Here is a 17,706-nt window from a genome sequence, read left to right on the forward strand (position 1 = left end):
AATGAAGTACAAATTTGAGTAATCAACTATTTTATTTGATAATCGACGTAGGAATAAGCATCCTTTTGCATACAAGATGGAATTTATTAATTAGCGGTTTTGTCGAGAAATTATCAAAAACAACATATCGTATAAATAGCAAACGTATAGTTATAGAAATGGTGGAGAATTATTATTGAAAATCTAAATATTTGCGGTAACTACGGATTGATAACTTATTGGTACATAATTTAAGTTATATACAACAACATTATAAATTTTTTAATTGTATCGTGTAATAGTTTTTAAAGAATATTATACCTCCTTATTTAGAATTAAATTAATTTATTTTTAAAATTCTCATTTGATTCTAATTTACAGTCATATATTTATGCCTTAGTTTAGAAAAACACAAATTTTAAATTTTTTTATTTATTTCTTAAACTAAATACTCAATCAAATAAATTGGTACGAACCGAGTGTTTGTATAAAACTCAATTTAATCACCTTAGTAAAATTATTAGTACTGCATACAAATAAGGATATAATATAACGGATCAAATACCGTAAAGTGTAATTACAACTCAAATAATCACAGTTTACTAACGTCGTTAAAACCTCTGTACTAAGAAAACTACATACTCCTAGTACCCACGAAAACAACCAGTCAGAGAGAGAAGAAGATGAACAAGAAAAAGCTGAAATTTCTTGTTTCTCTCTTCGCTCTCAACTCAATCACTCTCTATCTCTACTTCTCTTCCCACTCTGATCACTTCCGTCACAAATCCCCCCAAAACCACTTTCCTAATACCCAAAACCACTATTCCCTGTCGGAAAACCACCATGATAATTTCCACTCTTCTGTCACTTCCCAATATACCAAGCCTTGGCCAATTTTGCCCTCCTACCTCCCCTGGTCTCAGAATCCTAATGTTTCTTTGAGATCGTGCGAGGGTTACTTCGGTAATGGGTTTACTCTCAAAGTTGATCTTCTCAAAACTTCGCCGGAGCTTCACCAGAAATTCGGCGAAAACACCGTATCCGGCGACGGCGGATGGTTTAGGTGTTTTTTCAGTGAGACTTTGCAGAGTTCGATTTGCGAGGGAGGTGCTATACGAATGAATCCGGACGAGATTTTGATGTCTCGTGGAGGCGAGAAATTGGAGTCGGTTATTGGTAGGAGTGAAGATGATGAGCTGCCCGTGTTCAAAAATGGAGCTTTTCAGATTAAAGTTACTGATAAACTGAAAATTGGGAAAAAATTAGTGGATGAAAAAATCTTGAATAAATACTTACCGGAAGGTGCAATTTCAAGGCACACTATGCGTGAATTAATTGACTCTATTCAGTTAGTTGGCGCCGATGAATTTCACTGTTCTGAGGTTAGATTTTGAAATTTTGCTTGATCTTTAAATTAAAGGTTTGAACTTTGTGAATGTTGGCAGATATGGAATACAATAATGGATTTTGTTTGATCTGTTTAATGAAGATTGTCTAGAACCTCATTGTTATAAATATGGTTTGTTTGCTTCATTAATTAAAGAGCATTCCTTAAAATCTCGACTAGATGCCAGATAACACCAGTTAGTTGACTTTTGGATTATGGATTTTTTTTCATTTAATCAGATAAGATAGTCATTCTTAAATGTTTCACTAAAGAATTTGTCATGATTTCAGTGTATATCTTTAAGTGTATTTGGAATTTTGGATTTGGATCTAGTACTGAATGGGTAACTGCACTTGTACTCCCCAGTCATCTGGGGAGGAGCAACAGATTAAATTCAAGGGTTGAAAAGTAATACAGAGTCAGAAATTAACCACAAGTTGGAAAATGGTAAATGTATGTGGTCTAAGATGATTACTCCTATAACTTTTGATGTCTAACATGGAGAAAGTTAGTTGATTTATGCTCTTTACTTTTCCCTTTATTGATTTTGGTTTTCAAATTCTATCAATTCCTTTGTTTGATTGCTACTCAGATTGAACCTTAGACGGAGTAGCAATAGAAAAGTGAAGAAAAGCCATTTTTTCTCCTTTCATCTCTTTATTTCTGTTTTACACACAGAATATGGTAGCATCTGTCTGAACTAGTTAATTTTATTCCTTAAAATTTGCATAACTAATTCGAGTAAATGCCTTTTGAAGCTTTAGTTGTACAACTGGTTGTTGCATTTTGAGGACTATCGACTTGATTTGACAGTGTCTGATACATGGCTTGTAAGTTATGAAAACTTATATCTAGGAAGAAATCCCAACCAGAGATAGGGAGCTGTCGCTTGGTTATGAGCTACTGGCTCAAAGTTCGAGTTTGACCAGTTAATTTTAGATCTTCGGAGTCTAATCAAATTCTGAAGCAGTATTGTGCACTAATAAGAGGAACACATCAAGGATGTAGCACTGCCAGGTTATGTTACCTTATTTACTAATGATTGAGAACCAGCTTAAATGATGACAAATGGTCTTAGATTTGTTTTTTACATTGCTCATGACTTTGGGATATTTCTGGATCAACATTTTCCAGTTCTTTATGTACTTATCAAAAAATTATCCCTGCTAGAGCCTAGATGTTAGTGTTCAAGCAACCATGCTAGCTTTTAAGGAAGCTCCTTCTTTGATTCATGCCATCTTTCCGTAATCGATGCCTTACGTTACTGTCATTTTTCTAATTTTCATTTCAGTGGATTGAGGAGCCGTCACTTTTGATTACACGATTTGAGTATGCAAACCTTTTCCACACAGTTACCGATTGGTATAGTGCATACGTGGCATCCAGGGTTACTGGCTTGCCCAGTCGGCCACATTTGGTTTTTGTAGATGGCCATTGTGAGGTATGTTTGAAAGTATTGATAACGATGGCATGCATTGTACTGTGTTATGGATGAAAGAAATGAAATCAGCAATTATTTTCTAGCAGGCAATGCTCTTGAGATGCTTGTGTCAAATTGGTCAGACTTAATCCTGAGTTTCCATTTGTTTCAGCTTTCTGTTTGACTGACTACAATAATTGTCCCAATACCTAGTTGTTCCGGTTGGCTCATTCTTACTTCTATTTACGTGTCACTGTTTCTCTGAATGGTCCCTTTGTGGTGAAAAGTGCTTTTGCTATGAAGAAAAACTAGCAAAGATTTCATTTCTGGGACAATTTATTTTTACCTTACATCACGTCTCATAAAATTGCTTCCTATTGCATACTTTAATTCTTGGAGAGATGCTTTAATGTGAAGAAAGTTCTTTCACTCCACTTTTAATTCTTGGAGAGATGCTTTAATGTGAAGAAAGTTCTTTCACTCCACTACTGTAAGCTTGCTGCATGAATTTTACTTGGCCATATTGGGGGCGTGTTTTGATTTATCTTCAAATTCATTTTCTTCATGTAATTCTTTTGAGTAATTTTTTTTTCTGTTTTCTGTTTGGGAAAAAATTCAGACACAATTGGAGGAAACATGGAAAGCACTCTTTTCAAGCCTCACTTATGCTAAGAACTTTAGTGGCCCAGTTTGTTTCCGTCACGCCGTTCTCTCGCCTTTGGGATATGAAACTGCCCTGTTTAAGGGACTGACAGAAACTATAGATTGTAATGGAGCTTCTGCCCATGATTTGTGGCAAAATCCTGATGATAAGAGAACTGCACGGTTGTCCGAGTTTGGGGAGATGATCAGGGCAGCCTTTGGATTTCCTGTGGATAGACAGAACATCCCAAGGACAGTCACAGGCCCTAATGTCCTCTTTGTTAGACGTGAGGATTATTTAGCTCACCCACGTCATGGTGGAAAGGTACAGTCTAGGCTTAGCAATGAAGAGCAAGTATTTGATTCCATAAAGAGCTGGGCCTTGAACCACTCGGAGTGCAAATTAAATGTAATTAACGGATTGTTTGCCCACATGTCCATGAAAGAGCAAGTTCGAGCAATCCAAGATGCATCTGTCATTGTTGGTGCTCATGGAGCAGGTCTAACTCACATAGTTTCTGCAGCACCAAAAGCTGTAATACTAGAAATTATAAGCAGCGAATATAGGCGCCCCCATTTTGCTCTGATTGCACAATGGAAAGGATTGGAGTACCATCCCATATATTTGGAGGGGTCTTATGCGGATCCTCCAGTTGTGATCGACAAGCTCAGCAGCATTTTGAGGAGTCTTGGGTGCTAAGTCCGCTCGACAGTTTGAATAGTTCGGCTTTTCTCTAAAAGACGGGGAAGGATAGAGGAATTCGGGGTTCTGGAACTTGGAGCCTGGGAATTTTGATAAATATGTTTCACACGCAGTTCTGTAGTCAATGGTTGCAATCTAGGTCCTCAATCTGGTGTTGATAAGCTTGGCAATTTCCAGCAGCTACTAATTTATTAGCCCGCTCTGACTCGGTTATGGACTACCAGAGCAATCATATCAAATGGAAGCATGGAATCCTGATTGTGGAATGGTGAGCTCATTGAAGAGCATATTCTTTATGGTGTTGAAGATTACAATTCACAATTAACACGTGTATGTGAAAGATTAGGTTGGTACACTTACTTACAATTCATTGTCAATTGTTTTTCATTATTCTCATTAATGATCATAGGATAAGAACATGAGAAAACCATCCATGTTCTGTGTTGTTTTCCCATCAATCCGGCCACCCTCTTCCCTCCTTATGTAGAGATGATTTCAACAGAGTTTGTTTTGTAGTTGTAACACTTGCACTCCCAGTTACAGTTTTGCATTCAACACATTCATCCCATCAGATGTCAAGTTTAAAGGCATAAGACATTTGACATATTGAAGAAGCAGATTAACACGAACGTCAGTATGATGCTTCAGTGAAGATATGGTTGTAACTTGTAACCAAACAAAAGAAATGAGACTTTGAACAGAGATTTTGTCATATTTTAAGCTCTGTCTCTGTTATTCTCTTACACTGCCGCTAAATAGTGTTCAGGTTTTTGAGACGTTAGTGAGGACATTCAACATTCCTTTACAGATAGTATTTTCTTCTTCTTTATGTACTTGTGCTTGAATTTCACTTTAACTCTATCCTGTTATGCTTCATTTATAATCAGAGGCGGACAATAATACAATCTCTCACTGCAATGGTGACATTAAGTTTTAAAAAAAAATAGAGTCGCCCAAGTGTTAAATAAAGAGGTTGTACCTCAAGATTTTATGATAAAACTTTGAGGACGAACAACGAAATAAGGACCAACTGGTCAAAGTAACACTAGTTAGCTAGATATTTAATCACATGTTTAAATCCTAATTTTGACATCTTTTTTGAATTCTTTTGTATAAGTTGCTAGTTCTACCATCAATGTTATACTGATATTGTAAAATAAATTATTCTATCAGTATATAGCTTAAATCCAATTTTATAAAGCATCCATACTTTCATAAAAAAAATTGGATCAATGCATGCGCTTTAACAGCGTTTTTATTTTGTTTTATCTTTTTCTCTTCTGTTTTGTATAGTTTGTAACTTTCTGTATACCAGTTCTTGGTACGTCAGAATAATGATTACTTTTGTTAGATGTCCGAGAGATTTCATTAATTTGTGGTCTATTAAAACTAGATATTATATGCCGGTGCAAGTGCAAGGCACGGATCCGACATTTGAGTATCGGTATTATCTGTTCTTACCTGCAAATACATACATAGAATAAAAGCTACATCATTAATTCAATTATGTAGTTTGCGACAAGTATGAAAAAATATATAAAGAAACAGCTTTATAAACTTTGAATGGAAGAATGAGAGCAAAATAGTATGCATTCATTCTTGCTAGCTAGCATAAGAATGATCCGAACAGGACTATGATTTTACAAGCCTGAATCCTGAAACTTTAACATCAAACTTTTCCCGATAAATATGATGGTTTATATCATAATGTATTATAGTAATTGATTTGATTCCTTCATACGGATGCATAATCCCTAGAATAGCAAAGGAAATATGTAGTCGATTGATCAACCGTAGACCCCATTGGCTATCATATCATCATTCTCCGCCTCTAAGTTACACTTGCTCTTCCCTCTCTACGACATGCATTTCTAGCAAAATTCCAGAACTCGGTACTAAATCATAAGTAAGACTCATGCTTGGAACTTAATGAAACATAAATATTTGGACAACTCATAACCCCTAATCTTTCTTTGAGCAATACTGTCATAATGATGCTACTGGACCATCTCAGTTATTGGTACTTCATTCACTGAATGCATCTTTTCTTTTCCAGCAATCTGTATGTAGGATGGAATTTAACTTTGTTAAGTGAAGATGCAACATTAGTCCAAATATATAAGAATGAAGAAATAAAATGAAATGTTAAGAGGCTAATAAAATATTTGTAAAATCCAAAGAAGCTGTGAAATATGTACTGCAGAAAAAAAGAACTAAAGAAATGACATACAAGAGTCAACAGATAGCTAAGAACTTAGCATTTCTGAGAGTAATTTTTCTTCATCTCATTGTTCAAGATATTAAGTGAATTAACATATTATTGAATCTAATGACCCATAACAATTTCGTATCAAATATTATAAAATATTCCCACATAGAGCTTTACATTAATAACTCAAGACGCTGTGCAAGTTGATTATATTCATTTAAAAACCATTTGAGTACGTATAATGTGACACAAGTTAACAAAATATCAAATGCAATTAAGGTCGATAAATAATTGAAGTGAAAGAATCTTCTAGTAATGTCTAAAAGAATCACGAAGACACACTTCACTTCCCCAGTTCACAAAAATATAAATAACTCTATACGATTCATACACTGGTAAGAACCGCCAACCTTACTCTCTGATAATCGAGTTCTGTATTTTGATATCAAATGTCATCAGTAGATAACCAGTTCTCATTGTTTACATTCTTTTGCTATTTAAATAATTTGCCAACCTTACTCTCTGGCAAGCCAAAGCGCTCTCTGATCATGATCACCTGCAGCCAGGGGCGAAGCATCGCCGGAAAATTATACTACGCATAAGGTAAAATATTACTTGTTATTGATTAAAAATAGACTTTGAACATCCTTACATAGCCCACTGGCAAAGGTTTGAATATCCTTATTGAATTTCCTGACTTCGCCACTGCCTACAGTTAGCGGAGAGGTGAAACCACATTCTTGAGTCGTCCTTAAAGAAAATCCAAGAATCTACTAACTAGTATATTCTAATCCATGACCATATTTATTTCATGTATAATTTAGGACACAGCTCTATATATTATTAAACAAATAATAAACCTCCTTGATAGATGATATAACATAATGAATATAACATATTTTAACATCATTCCACACTTCAAATCTTCTAACATGAGGACCTTAAAAGTATAACACATATCACTCTTCATACACTAAATAGACTTACCAAACTACTGATCCCCCACACCCCTGAATTCAATAGAGAGTGAAGAAGAACCATGAAGCAAGAATTCCTTAAATATGAGAAGTTGGGAACAGAAATTGCTAATCATGAATAGAATTAAGAGAAAAAAAAAATAGATGAGCAGAAGAAATGGACTAAAGGAAAACGTTTAACAATGAGACTAAAAGTACGTCGAAACATAAATATTAATACGTCATGCAGGTGTAAGGCTGCGTACGATATATACACCCTAGTAATCCGGTCTTTTCCCGTACCTCGCGTGTAGCGGGAGTTTAGACCACCGAGCTGCTTTTTTATGGTGGAATAGATCCCCAAATTAGTATCAGAACAAAAGTTATGGTAGTTTAGTTGGCTTCTTTAAAATAGTAAAATCATAATTCGTTGAAAGTTAGACACGGAAATTTCTATATGAAATGTCATAAAATGAAAAAGAAGAACTTGTGAGGCAATAAAAAAAAAGGACACATCTTTAGACAATTCAAAAGATTAAAAAACTTAGTAAGCACCAAGTCAATATATGGAAGAAAGTTTTTTTTCATTCCATTAGATGACAATGGCTTCTCCCATGGAGTCTGGCATTCTTGCGCGCCCAGTTAGTTAGAACTTAGAACTGAACAAAAAATCTATTGTGCATTTAGAGACCTTGCAATTGTCTGAAAATCCTAATTTCAAACTCCATTCCTTGATTAAAAGATAAAATAAATGAACTACCTACATCATGTGTCGTGTCTTCCTAATCAACTGCATGGTAAAGGCTGCTGGTATGGTTCTTCAATTCGATTTTTCAGAAATCATTCAGAAATTCCAAACCAAATAAATACGCATACCCTCAGCTTTTTGGGTAAAGTATAAAATCAAAGAAATTTACTGCTAAAATTTGAAAAGTCAATTTTGCCATAAAATTACAGAATACGAAACCAAAATAATATTCTCTTTCAAGGTACGATCACACTAATTAATTAATCACGAATAGAAGCTAGCTTAAAAACCAAGATTTTCGAAAACCATAATGCATGGTAAATCAAAATTTGCTTTGATTCGATTATTACGTAACAAATCGAATTAAGTAATAGTAACTCATTAAGTGGCAATAGATAAATGTGGATCAGTTTTTGAAATATATAAAGTGAGAATTAGAGAGGAGAACATTCTAGAATCTAGAGACAGATGTATGAACTCACTGAGTAAATGATGAATTGGATTCTCACCAGTGTTGGAGTAGGACGTGTTTATACCACTTTAATACGCAGCGGCCAAACCAATTTCAAGCATAATTCTTGCACTTCAGCCAAGTTTAAAATCAATCACTAAAAAATTCATAGAAAGATGGCTGGAGAATGGAATAAACGACATTACGACGGAGCAACCAAGTAAAAGATAAATAAGAATGCTGATGTAGTTTCTATTCATATGGTCTTAGATGAGACAGAAATATTCATGAAAGAAGCAAATGTAAATAGATTCAGATTTAGAAAGAGAAGAATAAGAACATCCTAGAATCTCTTTATTTGTTTGATGATGCAAGAATGGGATGAAGCGGCGGAGACTTTGGACCCGTTTGGGTTTTATTTGTCTTGGCCATAGATTTTGGCAAAATTCAAGCCAAAATATCACAATACATTTTTTTTTAAAATGCTCCAAACTTTTATATTTTATAAAAGAGTTCATCATTTATTATTTTGTAACAATATTATTTCGTCTTTTCGGTCACCTGATAGTGTATCATGTAGTTTATTATAAAAATGATAATTTTGTATCAAATTTATTTATGTTCAGGACTATAGTTTGCGATAATATAATGAATGTTATTAATAATGGTATTGTTGGGTATTTGTCATAATTTTTAAAATTTGTGGGTATAAGTCATATTTCATGTTTTTCCAAAATAAATTTGGAAAATATATTTTGAAAACTGATGTCCAAACACATTTTCATCTTCAAATCAAACTTCACCCAAATCAGATTTTTCAAAACAAATTTAGGAATCTATGGCCAAACGCTTTTAGGCTTGAATATAAAGCCAATGATAGGTTAACTGAAAATACCAACCAATTATTGGTCTACCATAATGCCTTTTCTATATAATAGGAAATTTGATTGTTACAGACATTTTTAGAATGGTGGGATAAATAAAGAGGCCATGTATTACATTTTCAAAGTGGTGGGATAAATAAAATTCGTTCATCCTTAATTAAAGTTCTCCTATTCGTGCTCTAAAATGAAAAAATATCTTATACAAAGCGTTATCGAAAGAAAATGTAGTATAAAGATGTGTGCTACTGAAAAAAAGAAAAAACAAAAAAGTGGAAAGATATTTAATCAAGAGCAAAATAGTACTTGTGAAAATATCACAAATATTTTTACTTTTTACTTAACCAATAAATATTATATAATCTAGGAATATGGTGAATTCCTCTCTAACTTTTAAGTAAGAAGGAGCCATAACTTAATTGGTAAAGTTGTTGTCATGTGATCAAGGGGTCACGAGTTCAAGCCGTGAAAACAGGTTCTTGTAGAAATACAGGGTAAGTCTGCATACAATAGACCATTGTGGTTTGACCCTTTCCCGGACCCCGCACATAGCGGGAGCTTAATGTATCGGGTTACCCTCTAACTTTTAAGTAAAGATTTCGATTTGAGCTCTTTGACATAGGAGAAATTCCTAGAATATAATAATTTTCCTATAGGCCTTACATAATTCGAATCTAGATTAGTCGAACATGGATGGTTAAACAAAAGTAAAAACTATTAGAAACACATTTACAACAAAAAAAAAAATAACAAAATAAGTGAATATGTTGTTAACAAATTATTCAAACAGAAACATAAATTGCATATTGAACTCGTATACTTAAAAAAATAGAAATGTTGTATTACTACGACATACAAAGTCGAAAGATTACCTCACACATAATATATATGAAAGTGACCTTATATACATTGTTGACACTTAATTATTTATTAATTAATAGTAAATATTTTTACCTTAATTTACTATTTAATTATATTAGATTAATATAATATGATTTAGTATAAACGCCAAATATAAATTCAAAGTCGGAAAGAAAGTCCTTTGAAACTATACAAGACTAAAAGACCATAATCTGAATCGTAATTTTCTAGTAACTACCCAAAACCAAAAAAAAGAAAAGGAAAAAAAAAATAACGGAGAACATTGAATGGCATTTTTGGGCATATAGAAAAAAGTAGCAATGTTTTATTAGAGAGAGAAAAAAAAAAAGGAAAAAAAGGGGAAAATTTTATTAGAGAGAAAAAGGCAAAAACGGAAAAAGAAAAGTTGCAGAAAGCAATATACAAGTTTATCGGAAGAGGAGGAGGAGGGTGGTGAAATTTTCCGGTGGCTGACGTCCAATGTGGAATCCCAAATTCTCCTGTTATTGTGATTTTTCCAAATTAAGTACTTATCCTTTTTCTTTTACCTTTTCTTCTTAGATGATGTTTTCCAAAATTTCCAATCGTACTAGGAAAAGCAATCTTCTTTATTCACGCATTAGATTTGAGTGAAGTGGAATCTTGCGCTTCTCCACATTCAAATCAACCATTCCCATCAATTACAATATAATGCCGATGCTGGCGACTCAAATCGCCGCTGATAAAACCCCAGGATTAGAGAAAAGGGAAAAAGAATCCCACAAGGCCGTGAAACGATCTTCAAGTAATTTGAAGAAGCTATTTACTAAAGCTTTGCGTTCCACCGGTGTTAAATACATCTTCAAATCCAAAACTAAGCCGCCTAAGACTCCTATTGATGTTGTTCGCCGATCGACGTTCCTACTGGCTTCCCTTGACTCCTTTGAAGACAATGTTGATCCCAAACGTTTTGATAAGGTACGTGAAAGTTACGTGCCTTGCTTCAAAAATGCATTTATTTTTTCCCCTTAGAATTCTTATTTGGTTGAGGCATGGGATTTTGCAATTTGTTTGTCGCTAGAATGCTTGTTTGGTTGGTAGAGGTGTGCCCAAGTCACCGTCATTAGAATACAAATAATTGTCTTTGTTTTAACCATAGCTATGTTAATACTTTATCTTCTTTAAAGTTCCAGACAAAATGTACCCCGGGAGGGAAAAGTTGGATTGAGTGCATTTTAGATTATATTTTTCAAAGAATTCCATTTTGTCGGGACCTCTTAATATGTCTCATTTTTATTTAGTGCTTTATTTGTCAAGTCAATGTTTCTGGGATAATTAAAAGGATTTTCTGAGCATGGTTGAGATTAAATATAAAAAGAATTTGAAAATCGAATGCCAAATCCAAAGGCTCCATGCCTACAAGTATTATAACGTTATATGAAGACTAATTGAGGAGAGTGATTGGAGTATAATCTTGGGTTTGTGAAAATAGAACAATATTAAAGCTCATTTCTAACTTCCTTTCAGTAAAGTAGTTTGTCTCATAGATATCAGACATGAATTATGTCTAATTTTGTAAACGTTTTCGTTTGTGTTTTCTTTATAGTGGGGGAACTGGTTCGTCCATTTAAATCTTTGTTAGAGGTATACATGGGTTGTGTTATTAGAACCTTCAACTGCATGCTATTTCATAAGATTTAGATTTTTGTGTCTCTGATAATACATAATGCTTTTCAGATGCAAGAATTGGATTCTCTTTTACATGAGATGAAATCAATCTTGTATGGCAGTAATGAATGTGAACCTGCTGTTGAAGCCTGTGCGCAACTGACTCAGGAACTTTTTCGAGATAATACACTGCGTCTCATCATCCTTTGTCTTCCTAAATTGAACTTGGAGGTGAGTATGTTTACAATTAATACTGTTACGAGCTAAGCTTCAAGATCTTTCTACTCTATAATTTGCTCCCTTTTTGAAGACACTCTAGGCATTCTGCTATCCATTGTTTCTAGTTAAAGGACGTTTTACCTTGTTCTCTTGCTGGGACATGTCACGGAAATGATAATTCTTTGCTTAGGCCCGTAAAGATGCCACGCGAATTGTTGCGAATTTGCAAAGGCAACCAGTTAATTCACGTTTGATTGCTTCTGATTACTTGGAAGCCAACCCGGACCTTATGGATCATTTGGTATCTGGGTAAGCTAATCCTAATTTTTTCTCCTTTTTCTTTTCCAAGTTTGTTGGATTTTGTTTTATCTAACTAAGCCTCTCTTCCTCGTGATCTTTAACTGAAGCACGATCTGTCTGTCGAAAGTAAAACATTTTGAATATATTATATATATCTACTTAGTACCTTTAGTTAGTGTATGGTCTCCCTTACTGAAGGTTTTATTTGTCACCCTAGTATATCTATGAGAATCATCTAGATGTTTATAGTTAAGCTTATTCAATCACGGTACATGTTAGGGAAAGAAGTTGAATACGGAGAAGGAAACTCTTTTTCTAACTGTAGTTGTTATAGGTATGACGATCCTGGTCTTGCTTTGCATTATGGAGCAATGTTGAGGGAGTGCATTCGACATCAAGTTGTTGCAAGGTTAGCAACTTTGGAAACACTACCGGTATCTTAATTGAAAGTTGTTCTGATCACTAGCTTTGTTTTGTATCTTTAATTACTCCAAGGTTCCTTGTTACTTTCCAATGAATACTTGTGGTTCTTTCCTTTTTGCTTCCAACAACTTGCACTTCTTCTTTTCTTTTAATATGTGCTATTATTCTCTGATTGATTTTATATTGTTTGCTTTATCAGTGTCTATGGGTAGTTTCCCATAATTTGTCAAAATATTTGCAGATATGTGCTGAGGTCGGAGCATATGAAAAGGTTCTTTGACTACATGCAAATCCCAGAATTTGATGTCGCTGCAGATGCTACAGCGACCTTTAAGGTTATTATTTCTCTCTTTCTCTCAGCATGTTCTATTAATCTCTATTTTTTTAATGATATTTGGTCCTATTGTAGTGCACTTCTCTACAGATCTACCTGATGCTAAACGTTGGTGCATGATCTGCTAAGAATATTATACTCTCTATGTTTTAATTTGTTTGAACCTTTTCGGAGTACGAGGGTCAAATTGACTATTTTTCGGTCTGAATTCGAACTTAAAATTTTTAAATTTTTTGAGATAAAGTTTACATATTTAGTAACGACATAAAAAGTACTATAAGTCATAATAGCTAACAATTGAAAATATTTAAAAATTATTTGAAAAAATATGGTAAAATGAACCTTGTTTGACTCCCCAAATAGTAATAGGTTTTAAACAGAAGGAGTATTAATTTTGGTCTTCTTTCTTTGGTTTTCTTAATCAAGTAATAAAATTTTGTTAACGAATTGGCAGAAAAGACTTGTATACAAGCTCTTTTTTCTTTGGTGTTTAGGGAATGCAATTCTTCATTAGCTGTTTAGTGTGAAAGCATATGTGCTTGCAGTGTATTGATGTGCACATAATTTATTTCACCTTTGTGCTTTTTTACGATGAAGTTATGTGAATATTTTGAAATAGCTACATCTTTCAAAGTGTTAATTTTTCGTATATATAAATACAAAAAAGCTCCAGTGTTCCTAACTTCTTAAATTTCTTGACGAGGTAACAATGATCAACATGACAATGAAGCATAATACATGAATCTCTGTGTGTGGACCTTTGTGAAAAATATTTGACTTGGAGTTGTGGCATCGTGAAGAGAATTATTACAATAATTAATTTCTCCTCTCTCACAAGTTAAGTTTTAGATGAGATAGCTTTATAGTTTATGGAGAATTCACATACTTTCTTGAAAGTAAAATAGACTTAAGCATTGCCCGAATACAAAAAAGACCATATTGGTGTCTTATTTCACCGGTCCTTCTGATTATGACAAGTTTTTATTCAACAAATAAGTATCTTGACTGTTTCGTAGCCGCGTGCGAGTTCGGGTTTCATTGTGTCGTAGCTCTATAATTTGGATTAAGTTTATCGTTGGATGAACTGCTGATATTGATCCAAAAAATAAAGACGGTAGGTACAGAGATAGAGAGAGCAGCTCTCCCTTAAAGTCCTTTATAGATTTCTAGTCGGAAATAGAGTCGATTGGCAATCCGATCCTGGTCATTCATAGATAGTCGGCGCTTTTAGTCATAGGCTATCGCCCATTCCTGATAGCCGCAGCTCTGCCCATTCCCTATTCCATAGTTCTATGATAGCAAAATTTTTGGTACTGTTTATTTCTGTTAGCAATGAAGTATTGCCGCCAGCCACTGAATATTCGTACTGTTACTCAAATTTGAATCTTTGTTTTCTTTTGCAACTTGCTGCAGGAGCTTATGACCAGGCATAAGTCCACAATTGCTGAATTTCTCTTTGAAAATTATGATTGGGTATGTTATGATCCTCATTTTCCACTTGTATGGTTTTCTTTATGTTTCTAACCTTAATTAGTGCCAACTTCATTCTACAACATGCTAGTGTAACATGTTATCCATTTTTTTTGTTATAGTTCTTTACCGAGTTTAATGCAAAGCTTTTGGAATCAGCAAACTACATTACCAGAAGACAAGCTATCAAGGTAAAATAGATATTAAGATCTTTTAGTCGTATTCTCGTTTTAAAACAGTCAATTTTGATCTGATGCTGGTTTAGCTGGAGTTTCAGTGATTTTCTTTTTTACTTTGTACCCATTAAGTAATTGTGCTGCTATATTTTATCAAGGTAAAGGTTTTAATATGCTTATAAATAAATCACTCGCCTGACCCACACTTTATCTATTTTTTCAGCTTTTGGGAGATATTTTACTTGATCGCTTAAATTCTCCCGTGATGACACCCTATGTTAGCTCAAAGGATAATTTAAGGATTTTGATGAATCTTTTGAGGGTATGTCATTATACCAACGTGCCACAAGTTGTAGTTATTTTCCCTCTGAACAATCGCAACATCATACGAATTCTCTGGGTAACAGTACATATAATGATGGAATAACTTCCTTTGATCATTTGATTCATGTGTTAGAAGATAAAATTGATATAAGGGAGTACACTTCCCTGTGACGAAAGCAAATCCTCTCATAAAATGTAGTTGATATAAGTCATACAAAAGGTGTATTTGTTATAGGTTTCTATCATGAGATTAACTCTTCATTTGGCTAGTTCATGTCCGTTTGGAAAAAATTTTGCAAGTGGCAAGTGTTACTATTTCATTACATTGATTTGACGCATTTGCTTGCCCTTGTTGTTATATTTACTCACTTACTGTTCTTTAACTTTGTTGGTGGGTCTTTCCATGTTTCAGGAGTCTAGCAAGAACATTCAGCTAGATGCATTCCACGTGTTTAAGGTTACACTTCATGCATTTGATTATTAACTTACCTAGTGCTCATGTATCACTCCTATTCACTTCTTTGTGCTTGTCTTTATATTTTGGTGACAGCTTTTTGTTGCCAATAGAAATAAACCTTCTGACATTGTCAACATACTCGTGGCCAACAGAAGCAAGCTTTTGCGCTTCTTTGCAAGCTTCAGGATTGATAAAGGTAGTAAATTTGCTTCACCAACCAATATCTTGGCTGATATCATCTATGTTGCGGAATGGTATATATAATTACAGAGTATTGTTTGTTTGCAGAAGATGAACAGTTCGAGGCTGATAAAGCTCAAGTTGTGAAAGAAATTGCAGAACTTGAAGCGATAGGACCTCTTTTTTCAGGAGAACTGCATAAATTTCCTCCTACACCTACTGCTTCAGGAGAACTATATAAGACACCAACTGCGTGCATAAGACAGCTTATATAATTTCCAAAAACTATGTTGAAGAACAGTATAAACTTGGAATGAGACCAACAACCTGCTCTGGAGAACCGTAAATGCTTTAGTATATAGGTCATTTGTTTTACGAATCATACAATTTTTTTGTTTCTTTCTGTTTTTCTGATATGAGCTGATCAACGAATACTAATTGCAGTAGAGCGGCATATAACTCTGTTCAGATTATTTGAAAGAGCAGAGAATTGATTGAGAAGGACGTGTGTATATGCTGTAGAAACATAATTTTTTAAATTTATTAATGCCTGCTAACAACTTTATATAACTTGTAAGTTGTAACCACCATGTTCCTGAATTTGCCATAAACGAATTGGGAGAGAATCTAGTTTGTTAGCTCTTGCATGTTGTGTAGTATGAGCATTTGCATTCTTCATTCGCTTTCAGCTTTTGAATATTTTTGCAGTAGCCGGATGATCGACAAGATTGGTAAAAGCATTTGAGAATTTTACTCAAAACTTTAGGCCATTTCTGGCAACAATTGAGGTTTTCACGATTTATAACCACAAAAAAACTGAATAAGGGGATTAAAAAGGCACATTGTTATTATGTTATGTTAGAAATTACAAATATCGTTAATTTGAAACTATATGGATAACAATTTAAATAATTTTACAGTTACCAAGGTTGCAACTCTATGAAGGTTTCAATACTACTGAAAGTAGAAGGAAAAAAAAAGAAAAAAAAATCCAGGCAAAGAATAATTGTAACTTTTAGTCGAAGAAGATTCGAACTCCGCCTCCCTGGAAAAGAAAAAAAAAACAGAATAGCAGTTGTAAGAAATGGGCTGGGCTTGTCTGATCTGGGCTATGCCTATGATCCAGACCAACTTTGGATTGTCAGGCCTACCCGAATAGTCCAAAGAACCCGGGTCCGACACATCAGAAGAATCGTCACTTCTTCTCCCATATCTCCATCTTGTGTAGAGTTTTTCAATTCATATTATTCAAGATTGCCCTTTGTTCTCTAATATTTTGGTGTGATTTTTTGTATAAACTCATATAGATTGGTGTTACCGTTACAATATAAACAATGACGGCTCCATAAAATTAGTGGCCTAAAGCGAAATTTAATAAGAGACCTTATACTTTTTTATTAGTATATATACACACACATGCAGAAAAAAAATAGTGTTGTCATTTTTTCATACTTGTTATTTATAGTATAACATGCTTAAATGATAAAACCTTTAACTTCATATAGTAGTATTATCATTTATATTAGTAAGAGGTAACTTAAATAAATTGGATGTACGATATGTATTTTCAATATGTTACCTTTGATATTGTTGTAAAAAATATATTTACTAATCGAAATAATTTAATTCAAAGTTCTAAATTTTTTTAGTGTCAGAGAGTAGATAGTCTTTCTTTCTTTTGTCCAAGGTTTTTTGTATTTTTTTTTTTTTTTTGCAAACTTTAGTATTGTCTAACTTGAACTAAAATCATAAAATCCATTATTAAAAAATTTTGAGGACCTAAATTAAAGCTTTACTAGTCTCCTACTTGAGCCACATGTCCACCCCTAATATTCCCAATCAAATTTTATAGAGTCCCAATTAAGATAAATAATAATCAGTGAATGTATTTTTTAGTTACCAAATGTGAATGAAGCTGGTTGAATAACACGTTCATGGG

General features: G+C 33.8%; 2 protein-coding genes and 1 long non-coding RNA gene across 5 annotated transcripts; 2 read left to right on the forward strand and 1 right to left on the reverse strand.

Moving 5' to 3' along the window:
- The first annotated feature begins 644 nt into the window (after window positions 1-644).
- Window positions 645-4,828, forward strand: LOC107795800 (beta-(1,2)-xylosyltransferase-like). The gene is given in 3 exon segments (NM_001325611.1): window positions 645-1,361; window positions 2,658-2,807; window positions 3,406-4,828. Coding segments are annotated over 3 exon segments (1,572 nt in total). The 5' UTR covers window positions 645-662; the 3' UTR covers window positions 4,129-4,828.
- Window positions 4,829-5,782: 954 nt separating this feature from the next.
- Window positions 5,783-8,971, reverse strand: LOC142168459 (uncharacterized). Its single transcript, XR_012698322.1, has 2 exons — window positions 8,554-8,971; window positions 5,783-6,191 (listed from the first exon to the last, which is right to left on the reverse strand). It is a non-coding gene; the product is annotated as an uncharacterized LOC142168459 (long non-coding RNA).
- A 1,659-nt stretch (window positions 8,972-10,630) lies between these two features.
- LOC107795799 (putative MO25-like protein At5g47540) lies at window positions 10,631-16,402 on the forward strand. 3 transcript variants are annotated; one of them, XM_016618491.2, is made up of 11 exons: window positions 10,631-11,194; window positions 11,954-12,115; window positions 12,294-12,412; window positions 12,738-12,812; window positions 13,068-13,161; window positions 14,574-14,633; window positions 14,753-14,821; window positions 15,030-15,128; window positions 15,543-15,587; window positions 15,681-15,783; window positions 15,858-16,402. In XM_016618491.2, exons 1-11 carry the CDS (start codon window positions 10,928-10,930, stop codon window positions 16,040-16,042), a joined length of 1,278 nt encoding a protein of 425 aa, XP_016473977.2. In that variant the 5' UTR covers window positions 10,631-10,927; the 3' UTR covers window positions 16,043-16,402. The 3 variants fall into 3 exon arrangements, with proteins under 3 accessions (XP_016473977.2, XP_016473978.2, XP_016473980.1); XM_016618492.2 differs by having other exon boundaries at window positions 15,876-16,402; XM_016618494.2 differs by lacking the exon at window positions 15,030-15,128 and having other exon boundaries at window positions 10,640-11,194.
- The last annotated feature ends 1,304 nt before the right edge of the window (window positions 16,403-17,706 follow it).

Source organism: Nicotiana tabacum, chromosome 2 (assembly GCF_000715075.1).
Source record: "Nicotiana tabacum cultivar K326 chromosome 2, ASM71507v2, whole genome shotgun sequence".
NCBI lineage: Eukaryota > Viridiplantae > Streptophyta > Magnoliopsida > Solanales > Solanaceae > Nicotiana > Nicotiana tabacum.